This window comes from Musca autumnalis, unplaced genomic scaffold (assembly GCF_047663935.1).
Source record: "Musca autumnalis isolate F117 unplaced genomic scaffold, ASM4766393v1 scaffold_3, whole genome shotgun sequence".
In the NCBI taxonomy this organism is placed as follows: Eukaryota; Metazoa; Arthropoda; class Insecta; order Diptera; family Muscidae; genus Musca; species Musca autumnalis.
Genome location: NW_027411866.1, coordinates 107,220,763 through 107,237,037, shown reverse-complemented (window position 1 = coordinate 107,237,037; position 16,275 = coordinate 107,220,763). Strand labels below are relative to the sequence as shown.

Sequence of the window (16,275 nt, the reverse complement as noted above, 5' to 3'; positions counted from 1 at the left end):
AAAAATATTTTGTGTAAAATGTAGAGTTGTGCCAATATAGTTCACTACCCCCACATCGTTTGTGGGCGAATACGCAATATAAGACGGTTAAAACTAATAGTCATTATACAACAGGCCGCCGAATTTTCCGATGCTGTGTAATATTCACTGTGTTCAGACTTATTAGGCAAAGTCTGTGCATAATTAACACAATCTTTAGTCGAATGTCAGGTTATGAAGGGTAACGATAACAAAATGTATGTTTGAGTCAGGCATTTCACGACAGTTGTAGTTTGGCAACGCAAGGCGAAGAAACCAGACTTAAATGTGAATTTAATTCTTTTGGTACACAATCTTATATTTGTAAGGGCTCGGGTGCCACCGTGGTGCAATGGTATGCACACCCGCCTTCCACGCTGAAGGTCGTGGATTCGATTCCCCGGTCAGTCAACATTAAAATTTTCAACGGTGGCAAAATACCCCTCAGTAGTGTTGGCGACATTTCCTAAGTATTTTAGCCATGTAAAACTTCTGTACGAGTAGGACACGCCGTTCGTACTCGGCGATAAACTGTTGGTCCCATATCATTGAGCTAATATGAATCGGGGTGCACTCATTGATATGAGAGAAGTCTCCCTTGTCTCGTATGAGATTTTTGTGGAACAATAAGGGCACAATTTCTTAATTTTGCTGTCCCCACTTCGAGAATGAATGTCCAATAAAAAGGATATCATAAACTAATTATATAATAACGAAGTCGGTATACTTAATTTATCCCTTGCCGTACATTTTGATACAAATACTTTTGTACCTATTTAACAAAACCGGTTTAAACCGGTTAACCGGTTTTGAAAATTTTTGAAAACCGAAAACCGGTTTTTGAAAAGAATGAAAATGTCGGTTAACCGAAAACCGTTTTGTTTGGAAAAACCGGTTTTTTGGACACCCTATATAAAACTTTTCCCCAGAATTTTGTCGGTATAGGCCCTCGCCTTCATATAGCCCCCATAGAACGGTACCTCCCGATTTGTGGTGTTTTGAAGGTTGTGGCCTCAATATTCCACCGAAATGACTGAAATTTGGTATTTAGTCTTCGTTGGGGGTGCAGAACTTTCCTGTTGTCTCTCTTGTCCCTTCGGAGATGTTGTGGGAACATATGTATGTATGTAATAAAAAGAATCTTCAAATCCACCAAATATATGCCGTTGTGCATTACCAATTTTTTTATTTGTTTATTACCTACTTTATTCACAGTGTATTCATTCATGCAATGATTTAATCAGTAACACAATCTATACACGTACCAGCAGCAGTCACTAACACTAATCCATGCTTTATACGGTTATTTACAATTCCTCATGTGGAAATATTGGATTTGTTTTACAATTCCATGCACTCCATCACATCACATTGCCACGCCTCACAACTCCACACTTACACCTACTCCACGAACAAACTGCTATTTACCTCTATCCACTACTACTATCGCTCTACTACTACTACCACTAATGTACACATTTTTTCGCATATTTACAGTTCCTCATGTGGAAATACTGGATGAACGTGGCTCTTCAACACCAGAAAAATATTACAAAGCCGGTAGTACCATTGAACTTCAGTGTGTCATATCGAAAATACCACAGCCAACAACGTATATAACATGGCGGCACAATACACGTCTACTAAACTATGATACCAGTCGCGGTGGCATTAGGTGAGTATTTTTCGCATACATTATTGCTGTCGCTATTGTTGTTGAGCTCTTCATCACCTACAATCCCAGCCAGCCCCCCACTTTATTACAACATATTGTGTGTGTGTGGAAAATTTAACATCAGCAATTCGTGCAAATGTCATCATGGCCTGGCGGCACCCACATAAACAGATTGGCCCCCATGTTGAACCTACTTAGCAAAGCCCAGACTAACATGGTGAACAGCCAAAAACGGAACAGTGAATGAAGAACACGCGTGCACAATGCCACAAAATCCAATTACAAAATCTTCCGAATATCCATAAGTTTGAATATTCACACAAACACCCACACACACACAAACGTATACACATGCTTACATAAAGACTACAAATTTTAAATGGGTTTCCTTGGCATCCAACAACTAAAATGTGCCCTATGTGTAAGACACACCATTTAAAGCTTAACAATCTTAACAAGAAGAAGCAGAAGCAGGAGTTCTGAGATATTATTAACGCAACCTTTCTTCCGCTACTTAAGTAAGCAACAAATTTCTACTGGCATCCTGTCAAAATAGCAAATTAAGTTTTAAATTGAAAACAGCTTAATCTCGGCGGCAGCAGCCGTAGCCGTAGCAGTTCAAAATAAAATTAGTGACACAATCTCCCGAACAAAACACGCCAAATGGTCTGAACATGCCAACAAAAAATGACACTTTCAATATTCACACATGAATTTATGTTGTGATGTTATATCAGTCCGTCCGTCATTCTCTTGGGCAAGATGAAAGATATGCAAATTTTGGTACATGTCTAAAATGTAAAATATGTCAGAAATTTTCAAATCAACTTTTTATACGACTCACACCGACCCCCCTCCCACCATACATTTTCTGAACTAAAATGAAATAATTATTTTTTAACCACAGCTAAATGAGGTTAACAAATGTATCTGACAATGTCTTCAACCTTGCGACACATTTATATAGGCTCTATATCAAAGTGTGGGCCTATGTTGACCATTTTTGGTGGAGAAGTTCAAGTGTCAAATTACAGATAGTTCGGTTAACAAATGTAGCTAAAATCCTGAAAACTCCTAAAATCGGGAGGTATACCAAAACATAGACCTATGACGACAATTTTTCTTGGAGAAGTTTTGTGAGCACTGGGAACCTCAGAAGTTGAATTACAGGTAAATCGGTTAAATATTGTAGCTAACATCATCAAATTATCGAAAAACGGAATGTAGCATTATATGGGGACTATACCATGGACCTACGATAACAATTTTTGGTGACTACTGTGAACCTCAAATGTTAAATTACAGGTAGTTCGGTTAAAAAATGTAGATAAAATTCTCTAAATACCGAAAATCAGGAGGAACTATTATATGTAGACCAATGTTGACAATTTTTGGCGGTGAAGGAACCGTTTATGAGGGTTAAACCAAAATATGGGTCACTGTTGATAATTTTTGGAAAAAAAGTTTCCGACTTCAGATAATCTTAAATATCAAAGTAACCGATAGCTCAGTAGCTAAAACCCTCAAAATACCGATAATCGGCAGGTACCGTTATATGGGACCTATACTTAAACATGGGCAAATGTATGTTGACAATTTTTGAAGAAAAAATTTTGTGATTCTTAAGAAATATAATGGCAGATTACGGCTTGTTCGGTTAAAAATTAAGCTAAAATCCTCAAAATTCCGGAAATCCGGAAATCCAGAAGTACCGTTATATAGGGGCTACACCTAAACATGTGCCTCATGTAGACAGTTTTTGGTGGAGAAGTGTTGTGACCCCTAAGAAACTCAACTGCCAAATAACAGCTGGTTCGGTAAAAAATATATAATTGTTCCACAAACATCCCAGACGGGACAAGGGAGACTTTTCTTATATCAATGAGCGCACCCCGATTCATAATAGCTCAATGATATGGGACCTACTGTTTATCGCCGAGTCCGAACAGCGTGTCTTACGACACCACTTTATAGAGAAGTTTTACATGGCTGAAATACTCAGGAAATGTCGCCAACATTACTGAGGGGTATTTTGTCACCGTTGAAAATTTTGATGTTGCCTGACCGGGGAATCGAACCCACGACCATCTGCGTGCAAGGCGGGTGTGCATACCATTGCACTACGGTTGCACCCGGTTCGGTAAAAAATTTTAGCTAAATTTCTCAATATACCGAAAATCGGAAGGTACTGCTCTAGGGGAGTATACCTAAACATGAGCCTATGTTGACAATTTTTGGTGAAGAAGTGTTGTGACCCCAACCACAAACGTCAAATGACAGCTGGTTCAGTTAAAAATATTGAAAATCAGGAGGTACTGTTACATGGGTGCTATACCTAAACTTGGACCTATGTTCACAATTTTTGGCGAAAAAGTGTTGCTACCCTTAAGAACATCAAATGTCAAATTACAGCTGGTTCCGTTAAAAATTGTAGCTAAAATACTCAAAATATCGAAAATCGGGAGGTACTCTTATATGGAAAATGTAAAATTACAGGTAGTTCGTCAAAAAAGGAAGCTAAATCCTTAAAATATTGAAAATTGGGAGGTACCATTACACGGGGCCTATAGCAACACATGACTATTTTTGGTGGAGATACATATTTTGTGACAACTGGGAACCTCAAATGTCATATTACAGGTGGTTCGGTCTACAATTTAGATAAATTCCTATAAATACCGAAATCGGGAAGTACCGTTGCATGGAAGATCGGTCGGAAATAGAAAAAGTGGACCTATGCTGATTTTTGATGAAGTAGTTTCGTGTGGAAAATCTCAAATGTCAGGTAGTTCAGTCAACGAAATCCAGCTTAAATCCCCTAAATATCGAAAATAGAGAGGTACCGTTTATGTGGCTAATGCAAAAGATGGGCAAATGTTGACAATTTATGGTGGAGAAGTTGCACGACTGCAGGGAATCTCAAATATCAAGTTACCGGTAGTTCAATCAAAAAAATGTAGCGAAACCAATCAAAATACCGAAAATCGAAAGGTACCGTCATATGGGGGATATACATAAACATGGATCTATATTGAAATTGCTGGTGGAGAATTTTCGTGATCACTGGGAAAAATAAAAAAAATCAAAAATGTAGGTAAAATACTAAAAATATAAAAACTGAGTGGTATAGTTATAGGGGGCTATACCAAAATGTGGACCTATGAAAATTTTTTGCGGAGATATTTTGTGGTCACTGGAACCTCAAATGTCAAATTACAGCTAGTTCGGTTAAACATTGTAGCTAAAAAACTAAAAATACCGAAAATCGGGAGGTATAGGGCCTGTACATAAACATGGGTCTATATCAGGGACGGGCTTCTTTGCAATGAAGTATAGTGAAGTCGCCCCCTGAGTTGTTTTTGCATTAGCTTCTCTCTCTCACTTACAGTGCGCGTGAATAAAAACATTATGCGGTTGTTGGTTTTTTCATCCATACATACACATATACTAAAACATTGATGGTAGATCTTGGGCGACACTGGTCTATATTAAAAATTTTTGGCGAACAAGTGTTGTGACCCCTAGAAACCTCAACTATCAATCTTGGTTCGGCTAAAGATTGTATCTAAAGTCCTCAAAATACCGAAAATCGGGCGGTACTGTTATATGGGTAATATACCTAAATAGGGACCTACGTTCACAATTTTTGGTAAAGAAGTGTTATGACCGCTTAGAACCTCAACTGTCAGATGGCAGCTGGTTCGGTTAAAAATGTTAGATAAAATTCTCAAAATACAGAAAATCTGGAGGTACTATTATATAGGGGCTATACCTATACATGGACCTATGTTGAAAATGTTTGATGAAGAAGTGCTGTGACCTCTAAGAACGTTAATTGTCAAATGTGCTAAATATCTCAAACCAACGAAAAGCGGGAGGTATCGTTATATGAGAGCTATACCAAAACATGGACCGATATAGCCCATCTGCAAACTTGACCTGCCTATGGCAAAAATATACTCAGGAGCAAACATAAGCGCTCTAGCTCAATTTTTACGGACGATAGAGCGATTACAACAGGCGAACAGACAGACATGGCTAGATCCACTTTGAATTTTATACTGACCAAAAATATATTTTTATTTATATATATTTATAGGGCCGCAAATGATTATTTCAATGCGTTACAAACATTAAAACAAGCTTAATATACCCTCCATATTATGGTGAAAAAAACCTAACGAAGCAACATTTTCATGAGATGGAGGGTATATTAATTACATCATTCCATGTGTGTAACACATTGAAATATTTGTCAAAGATCTCAGAAAGTATATACATTCTTTATCGACATTAGTCGTAATAAGGAAGTCCGTTCGTCTGTCCGTCCGCCCATCTGACAATTGAAATCAAGATACAGCTCGCAGTATTTAAAATATAGCTTTATAATTGGGCACAAAAGTTTATCTTACTCCGAGGATGATTGATATTGAAAATAGGCTATATCGGCCCAAGTTTTGTCAAAGTCCCCATAGGTTTAAAGATTTTAACCTCTTTTTCTCTCCAAATTAGCTGGAATTTGGTATTCAGTCTTCATTAAGGGTATTAAGCTTAGATTTGATTAAAAGACTCGTAGCTGTCGTCATTGACAGCAACATCAATGGTCCATTGTGTTCATCATGAAAAAGAAAAGTTTTAAAGGAATGAGAGATAAGAATACGAAAAGAAAAGAACACATCGTGAAATTTCTACCAGATTTAGATGAGGTTCCAATATGGCCTCAGTTGATCCACTCCTTCGGGTACCTCCCACACAACATTTCGGGAAAATTCTGTTTAGAACCTGCTCTCTAATCGCTTTGATTTTGATCAGGGTTAAATTCTAAATCGATATAACCATGTCCGTCTGTCCGTCAATCTGTTGAAATCAAGATACAGCTCACAATTTTAAAGATATAGCTTTGTAATTTGGTATAGAAGTTTTATTACTCCTAGGATGTTTGATATTGCAAATGGGCTATATCGGTCCACGTTTTGATATAGCCTCCATAGAACGGTACCACCCGTGCGGTCTGTACGATGATACTTTGGAAATGTATACCGATGCTGTACGTTGTGGTCCTGTTTACAGCGTTATTATGTTTTCCGGGGACAAGTCCATGCTTCCTAGCATACTGGTCCAAAAGTTATACGATGATCGAAAAAATTACTACCAAAAATAGATCCACTTCCAACTTCCACTTCCTCCGCAACACTTTTGAACTTTTATGCTAATCCACATTATTGTCGGCAAGTTCAAATGTCCAAAAATGACAATAAAATTCTGAAAAAGACCCTAAATACATTTGATCTGTCCGTAGATAAATGTTTCAATTCCCATAGGCTGAGGGTATATCTCTGTCGGCAAAGCCGACTGATAATTTTTTACTTGTTTTTCCTCTAGCCCCCATATAACGTTAACATCCAATTTCAGGTATTTCGAAGTTTTTTTTCTATATTTTCGGCCCGAATTGGCTACAATTTGGTATTTGGACTTCTCATTGATCGGGAAACTTTTTCACCAAAAAGTGTAGGCATTAGGGTTATGAATTTTTTCTGAAAAACGATTTCCTGTTGTGAGAATGAATGAACTTTAGTCTATTACTATCTAAAATAACGTTTATTCTATTAAAAAAAAATTTCGCACAAACCACTTTGAAAAAAAATGATTTTTTGGAAAATCTTATGAAATGAAATTTTTTTTCTCAAAAAATTTGTTCCTTTTGCACGAATGGATGACGTTTAGTCTGTTAATACTTAAAAATAAATTAAAATAACTTTTATTCCATTTAAATATTGAAAAAGGTCCCGCAAAAAACCCCTTTTAATTGATATGATATATGAAATAAAATTATATATGATATAAAATGATTTATATGTAATGATATGAAGATAAATTTAGTGAGAAACAAAAGCTTATATATCTCCTTACAGTGACTTTAAATTTTATCAAAAAAATTATATGGAAACATTTTCAAATGGCTTTGTGCGTTAGCTTTTTTATCGAATCACCATATAATTAATATTTTATCTAATCTTAGGTAAAAACTCATCGAAATATGATACAGAGATACGAGGTTGTATAAAAGTCATAACCCTGGTGGACATAGGTCGGTCCGGCCGAACTTATAATTTTACTTGTTTTTCATTTTGTATAGAGAGAATCTAAATCTTGAACAAAAAAACCAAAACTATTTGAGGTAAAAATATTCCATGGTGAGGGTTAAAATAGGTCGGTCCAGCCGAACTTATCATTTTACTTGTTTTTCATTTTGTATAGAGAGAATCTAAAACTTGAACGAAAAAAAAACAAAAACTAACAACACATTTATATTTTTTGTAAATAGTGAGAGTGGCCTAGGATGGCATAGTTAGTAAAACTCAACTTCAATTTTGAGTACTTGGAAAACAAAATCCACAAAAAGTATTTAAAAAATGCAATTTCCAGCACATTTTATGCGAATAATTTTTACAAATTTTTATGTAAAAGTAATTATAATACCTTTAGCTAAAACTTCCATTTCAAAAAATATATATTTTTTAAATTTTTACTGACATTCTTAAAGTCTTTAAGAGGTCATACGTAACTATCAACTTCTTCTGTTTATAACTTACAAAAACATTGCTAGAATATCAAAATTTGATATGTTTAGAGACAATTTGTTGATATCGATTTTTGTCGCAGGTTGGGGCCACATTGGATTGTTACCTGTAGGTTTAGCAGAGCATTTGAAAAGGTGCAGTGCATCGTGCGGGCCTGTACCGCATGTTGGGCATATGTTTTACATGGTGTCATGAATCATTGTCCTATAGGATTTTGGAAGGCTGCACCATCCCTACGCTCGGGAGCCAAAACTACGTCCTCAGTTGTGTTGTATTCCGAGGACAGCACCCACACGATAGTTGTTGTGGAATTGGTATTAAAACCTTTTTGACATGCCTGGTTAGCGGTCACATCCACCATACGGTAGTTCGAAATAAAGTAAAATTCTGTAAAAACTATATGTAAAGAAAGACTCATAACTACCCCAGCAAAATTTAATGGAAGTGGTTCCATGAGATACTATGATATCACTGAATCGTTTGCATTGGTCGTGAAAGATCCGATCTTTTCATCAGCATTTGAACCCATCCAAAGGAAGTCGTGAAAGATCCGATCTTTTCATCAGCATTTGAACCAATTCAAAGAAAGTCGTGATAGATCCGATCTTTTCATCAGCATTTGAACCAATTCCATCGATCCAATAGAGATGCAATTTGTGTTCTTATTTATACACATGAATATTATCTTTTATTTATCTAAATACGTTTAAAGCTTTGTAAGTCCCAATCATTTAGCAAAAAATAGAGTCGGACTGCACTCTTTAGTATTATAAAAGTTTCCTTGCCTGCTCTAGAGAACCCTAGAGCCAGATTGAACAGAGGAACGAACATACAAACATAATAATAAACACTGTTACAACAACAACCATATAAAATACTGTTACAACAAAAAACTGTAACTTTGGATGTAAACTTTTTGATGATAATTAAATTATAGTTATTTCATGAACTCCTTTGAGCTAATAAAGAATTATATTTCAATACAGCATTTTCCATTTTCTACACACACACAAATGTCATGCCAAAGGGTTGGTGAAAATGACATGTCAAAGGCTTGGTGAAAATGACATGCCAAAGGGTTAATGAAAATGCTATTCTAGGGAATTGGTTAAGATGCCATGCCAAAGGGTTGTTAAAGATGTCATGCCAAAGAGTTGGTGAAGATGTCATTCCACCGGGTTAGTGAAGATGACATGCTTAGGATCTGAAAATGAATTGCATCTTTTGGGGGTCACGCTCTTGTAAAAAGAATGAAATGACATTCCATTTCACTTGCACCCATTCTTGAATAGCATCTTTGGCATCAAACATTTTGCTGGGTACTCTAATATTGGTCCAATTTGAAAAAAATCTTTTTTGTATGTTTTGTTGTTTAGTTGTTGTTGTTGTTGGTGGTATAAAACTTTCCCCCAGAAATGTGTCGGTACAGGTCCACGCCCTTATATAGCCCCCATAGAACAGTTCCTCCAGATTTTCGGTATTTTGAAGGTTTTACCCACAATAATCCAACCAAAATCCGTTATTCAGTCTTCGTTGGGGGTATTCAACTTTCCCCCCTAAATATGTCGGTACATAGCCCCCATATTTTGAAGGTTGTGACCTCAATATTCTATCGAAATGGCTGAAATTTGGTATTTAGTCTTCGTTGAGGGTCCAAAACTTTCCACCAAAAATTTGTAGGTATAGGTTTACGCCTTCATTTTGCCCCCATAGAAGTGTACTTCCCGATTTTTGCTATTTTAAAGGTTGTGGCTTCAATATTCCACCGAAATGGCTGAAATTTGGTATTTAGTCTTCATTGGGGATATTCAACTTTCCCCTCTAAATTTGTCGGTAGAGTATTCTATAGCCCCCATAGAACGGTACATCCCAATTTTCGGTATTTTGAAGGTTGTAGCCTCAACATTACACCGAAATGGCTGAAATTTGGTATTTAGTCTTCTTGGGGGTGCAGAAATTTTTAGGTATAGGTTTACGCCTTCATTTCGCTCACTGTACCGCCCGATTTTCGGTATTTTAAAGGCTGTGGCTTCAATATTCCACCGAGACCTCCGAAATTTGTCCGTATAGGTCCACGCCTTCAGATAGGACCCATAGAACGGTACATCCCGAATTTCGGTAGTTTGAAAATTAGCCACATTGTTTTACTGCAATTGCTGGAATTTGGTATTTAGTCTTCTTGATAAACGAAAGGGAACTAATTGTTCAGTTTTACTTCAATACAACTCGTGGTGGAGGGTATAACAACCTAACGCCGTTCTTACTTTTTTCCAAACAAAACGGATTTCAGTTAACCGAAATTTTAAATTTATCAAAAACCGGGTTTCGGGTTTCAAAATTTTTCAAAACCGGTCAACCGATTTTGTTAAATAGGTAAAAAATTGTTCATAATTAATAAATTTTGGTTAAAAATGTACGGCAAAGGGTAAATTAAGTATAACGACTTCGTTATTATATAATTATCTCATAATATCCTTGTTATTTGACATTCAACCTCGAAGTGGGGCCTCGGCCCCCCAGGCTCCCCCTGGCTACGTCGGTGCCGTGTGGCATGAAAAATAATCGGTGATATAATCGAATTTTCTTCCTCGACCTTTGGACGACACATTTTTCCGTTCCTTGAACCATTAATTGTTTTTGGTAAAATGCCACAAACCTGAAAAATGGAAAATGTAGCAATTCCTACACTGTCAAATATGTCACAATTTACGACGCACAATCTCAGCTCATGTGCCAAATGTGGCAAATATCCCCCCACTCACATACAAACTCACACAACGGTCGGCGCTGTTGTTTTCGCTGTGTTATTTCCTTCCAAAATTTATTAGATTCAAACGAAAAACATGTTGAAAATTGCTAATACGACTACTAATCCCACTCGAAATTCGTTTTACGTTATAATCGTGTTATTGAGTGTGTATGTGTGTATATGTATACATACATATGTATGAACGATACAATTTGTATTATGGCTTTAACACGAAATAACATTGAAGCACTGTACAGCGGGAAACTGGTGGTGTGGGCCTGAGTTAGTGACGATTGGCGGGATATGTATGCAAATGATGTTTGAAAAAAAGAATTGAATGTTTCCAACACAAAATTAGTTTCTCTACTGTTAAGTGGTTTGCAAAGTGTTAATGGAAATTGCCGGCGAAACAGAAGGAAAAACAAAACGTGCAGCAAACACACACACCAAATTGGTATCGAAATATTTTTATTACACGCGCTTAAACCGCCAAAGCAATAAACGGAAACACGATTAAGAATTGAAATAACAAAAATAAATTGTTAAATTCAACAACTGAATTCAAATAACTTCCGTGTGAGAGAAATGCCATTTGCAATATTACCATAATCGCCACTTCTAAATTGAAAGGTTATGGGTCATGAGTTGAATATTAAACAATTTAGGTGTTATCCAAATTTGAATGATAAGAAAAGTCTGCATTTTATTGGGTTTTTCAATACTGTTCTGCACTCAGTAACGGCTTCAGATTTGATGGCTTTAGAAGTAGCTTGGCTATCCTCGAAGATACTTACCGGTTCAAAGATTTCAGCATTCAAACTTTTTATCTATCCAATCATCTCTACTTGGGATAATGACCCAACATCTTCAAATCTCCCAATGGATTTGAGGTCCTTACAGAGTATTCTTCTACAATAGTATTTGGGCGGCAGCGGCTTTCCAAAGGTGCCGATTAACCTGCACGACGCTCAGAACTTGCCGCTTTCCTCCTCTTGTTGAATCGTGTGAGGTGGATGCAGACGAAACCGAATCCATCCCAGACCGAAATTCAAATTTCCATCGCGCTTCCTCAAAGACTCCACCCCTATAGAACCCACATCAACCTTGATATTCATCCCACCATCCTACTTACAAGGGATTAGACTAGTAATAGTCCAGTCAGATGTAAGAATATCTAGATTCTGAAGCTTCAGGATTTTCAGTATAAGCTCTTTATCCACGGTAGGTGGGAAATACATGCTGGGAACACCGTCCTGGATGGTATCTCAGATATGGAGACCATAGCAAGGCTACAATAGGCCTGATCTGGCATAAGGCTTTTTGGACCTTGTCCATGCGCCTTGGAGGTCGATTTTCCAGAGTAGTCGGCTTTTTCTCCTTGGATTTCTGGACAATGACAGCTAAATATGAATGCCTGAGAAACCACCGTCTTCGGGGCGAAGAGATGAAGACCTTCGGAATAGCGAACACTTTTCAGTGTTTTTATACCCTACACCACACTGTGTTAAGGGGTCTTTGTGCATTTGTATGTAACATGCATAAGGAAACGAAATAGACCCATAGTTCCTTTTGGGGATATACATATAATCACTTTCTGAGTCGATTAATGCATGTCCGTCCGTCCATCGCATTTATTGTCCGATTCAGCAGAAAATTGGAGAACATATATATTTTTTAGCCATAGGAAAAACGCCATTGCTTTTGGTGAAAATCGGTTAAGATTTGGATATAGATCCCATATATAATTTCGGCCGATTTCAAGTATTTGCTGCGCCAAACACTTTATACAAGTCCGTTTTCGATGAAATTTGGAATGTGTGACTGAATTCGGTCTAGAAATAAATTTGCAAATTATATCGAAATCGGTTAAGATTTGGATATAGCTCACATATATATTTTCGGCCGATTTAAGGTATTTGATGGACCAAACATTTGATCAAATTTGGAATATGTGACATAATTCGGTCTAGAAATAAGTGTGCCATATTATATCGGAATCTGTTCAGATTTCGATATAGCACCCATATATATTTTACATGTTCACAGTGGTGTAGGATATCATATAGTCAGCCCCGACCGATTTTAATCCTTTCCTTACTGTTGTTTTACTGCGGAGCATTGTTCTTTTTCTCAGAAGATATGGACCGCAGTAAGAAGATATGGACCATCTTTCATAATGTTTCTGGTCAATGAGACCTGCATAGGATGTCGATGGGTACACTGCATGAAAAACCAACGTTTTCTGGGGCGAAATGCTGAGGGCCTTCGGAAGAACGAATACGTTTCATCGTTTTTTTTCTTCTTTCCAGAAAACGATGGTTTTCAGTCGGCCCAACCCCCTTGGTTTCCTAACAGTCTGTGGAAGCTCCTAGAACCGTTTGTCCCTCTTCTTTATCCTTGCCTTTTGGGTTTGAATCGGGCACAGAAGCGGACCCCTTCGTAAATTGATCGCCTTCGCGGATGTCGCTTAGTTTATTGATAGGTCCTTTAGCCTTTTTCATTTGTTTCTGGATTGAGTTCGCCTTCGAAACAGAATTTAACGTTGTTTGAGGCAGTAGGTTTCATTTTATTTTTGATCGTAGCCGCCGCTTTTTTTTGGAGATTTTGGCTTGAGCAGCCATAATGTGGGAAGAAGAGACTTGAAGCTCGCGTCGAGTTGCATGAGGCCAAGTTCTTTCGAATTTTCTCATGTGCCTGAACTTTATTTCTAATTTGGTACAGAAGTTTCTATTACTCCTAGGATGTTTGGTGTTGCAAATGGGCTATATCCGTCCACGTTTTGATATAGCCCCTATAGAACGGTACCAACCGATTTTCGGTATTTTGAAGGTTTTAGCTTCATTATTACACCGAAAGGGCTGAAATTTGGCACTTAGTATAGGCCCACGCCTTCATATAACCCCCATAGAATGGTACCTCCCGATTTGCGGTATTTTGAAGGTTGTGGCCTCAATATTCTACCGAAATGGCTGAAATTTGCTCTTCATTTGGGGTACTAAACTTTCCATATGAAATGTGTCGGTATAGGTCCATGCCTTCATATAGCCCCCATAGAACGGAACCTACCTATAGATCGGTACCTCCCTACTTGTCTCCATTTGGGGTATTAAACGTTCCATATGAAATTTGTCGGTATAGGTCCAGGTCGTCATATAGCCCCCATAGAACGTACCTCCCGATGTTTAATGTTTTGTAGGTTGTGACCTCAATATTCCTCAAAAATGGCTGATATTTGGTATTTATTCCTCGTTGGGGGTATAAAACTATAACCCAGAAACTTGTCCGTACAGGTCCACGCCTAAGAATAGCCCCCATAGAACGGTACCTCCCTATTTCCGGTATTTTGAAGGTTGTAGCCTCAATATTCCACCGAAATAATTGGAATTTAGTATTTGCTGTTCATTTGGGGTATAAAACGTTCCATATGAAATTTGTCGGTATAGGTCCAGGTCGTCATATAGCCCCCATAGAACGTACCTCCCGATGTTCAGTGTTTTGTAGGTTGTGACCTCAATATTCCTCAAAAATGGCTGATATTTGGTATTTAGTCTTTGTTGGAGGTAAAAGCCTATCTGACTGAAATTCGTCGGTGCAGGTCCTCGTTTCGATATAGCCCCCATAGAACGGTACATTCCGATTTTCGTAATTCGGAAGGTTGTGATGTCAATATCCCACCGCTCTTTACAGCAACACATATTTTATTGAGGGAACAGAGCCGGTTACCCCGATGGTTTTAACCGGTTGCCATGAACATGTTCATATAAGTGATGTGTCTATGAAAACCGCTATACCTCAACAAAAGTTTATTCTAGAAAAAAATTATAAAGACTAAACTTGTAGAGAATATTTCGATTTGCAATATCTACTCAGTATACTTTTTGATTAGGCCCACTGTTTTCAAGGAAAATTCCAAAGCCTAAAAACCCTTAAAATGTTACCTTCTACCCCGAACAAATTTTTGGCACACATGAGATCGATGGGGACTTTTAGTACATTACGTCTAATGGCAAACCGTGGTTCTCCAACAAAATTCAGCTTTGTGGGGATGTTTGCTATTTCAATATCTATTTTTACTGGGCTATTAATCGATTTCCGTTTGAAACATTTACTAAAGCCAATATATGAAAACCAATAATATTCTATTCACACAATGTTTCACTGAAACTCGAACCGTATTCAATAAATGTTTATTATTTCATTACAAATCGATGTAGCAAATACTTTGCAAACATATGCCACTACATATGTAACTATTCCATCATCTTTAATTCAATCAAGTCTTCCACGCCCAAAAACAAATTGAATTACATGCAACAAAATGAACAACAACAGCCAAAAGACATACAGATATGTACATACCAGGCAATTAAATCAGTTTCTCCTTCGTTGTGTGACATTTGTCAAACAGTAACAACTTCTTTTGTTTTCAATTTTCTTTTAAACAAGAACAACAACTTTTTTACTACTGTTTAACAAATCTGAATTGATTGACTTCACTTCACAAAAGACGCCTGCCATACCCTTTTGCTCTGAACTCTAAAAGTTGTGTGTTACCATAATGCCTTTTCTTCGTTTTCCTTTTAGAAACAATTTCGTGAAACTTTTAACTTTTGAGAAATATTTGGAAGATGAGAGTTGTGGGCGTACATACATACATATGTATGTGTGCTTATAATTCAAAGCCAAAATGCACCATGTACCAATATTTGTAACATATATATGTATACAAAACTATTCTAAAGATTTACGCACTGGAAATTGTTGTAGTAGTTGTGGCTTTTGTGTATTCTTTACAATCAAAAGAAATTACGTAAATATGTCTTAAGAAAGCAAAATGTATGAAATAACCATAAGATGCATATGCATGTGTGTTTTAGTCAAGTCACAGACCGTGACAAAATATATTTGAACAAAATGGATTTGTTATCATTTTAAATTTAAACCGAACATCATGAGATACTTAAACGATATTGAAATAAATATAGGTCAAAATACGACGAATGGTCATGGAAGTTGGGGATAAAATCATCATTTAAATAAAACAAGTAAGAACGGCGTTAAGTTCTGCCGAACTTGTTACACCCTCCACCACCAGTTATATTGAAGTAAAATGGAACAATTAGCTTCCTTTCGTTTATTTCAGCAAGTTCGGTAAAACAATGTGTCTAACCTTCAAAATACCGAAATTCGGGAGGTACCGTTCCATGGGAACTATATCCAAAAGTTGATCTATATCTAAAAATTTTTAAACA

The 16,275-nt window shown here is 37.0% G+C and overlaps 1 protein-coding gene across 1 annotated transcript in view; it reads left to right on the top strand.

Moving 5' to 3' along the window:
* The window catches only part of dpr14 (defective proboscis extension response 14), a 404,735-nt gene that overhangs the window by 328,828 nt on the left and 59,632 nt on the right, over positions 1–16,275 (top strand). Inside the window, exon 6 of the mRNA XM_073979194.1 lies at positions 1,516–1,693. Coding sequence (XP_073835295.1) covers positions 1,516–1,693 — 178 coding nt within the window. The remainder of the gene's footprint in view (positions 1–1,515; positions 1,694–16,275) is intronic.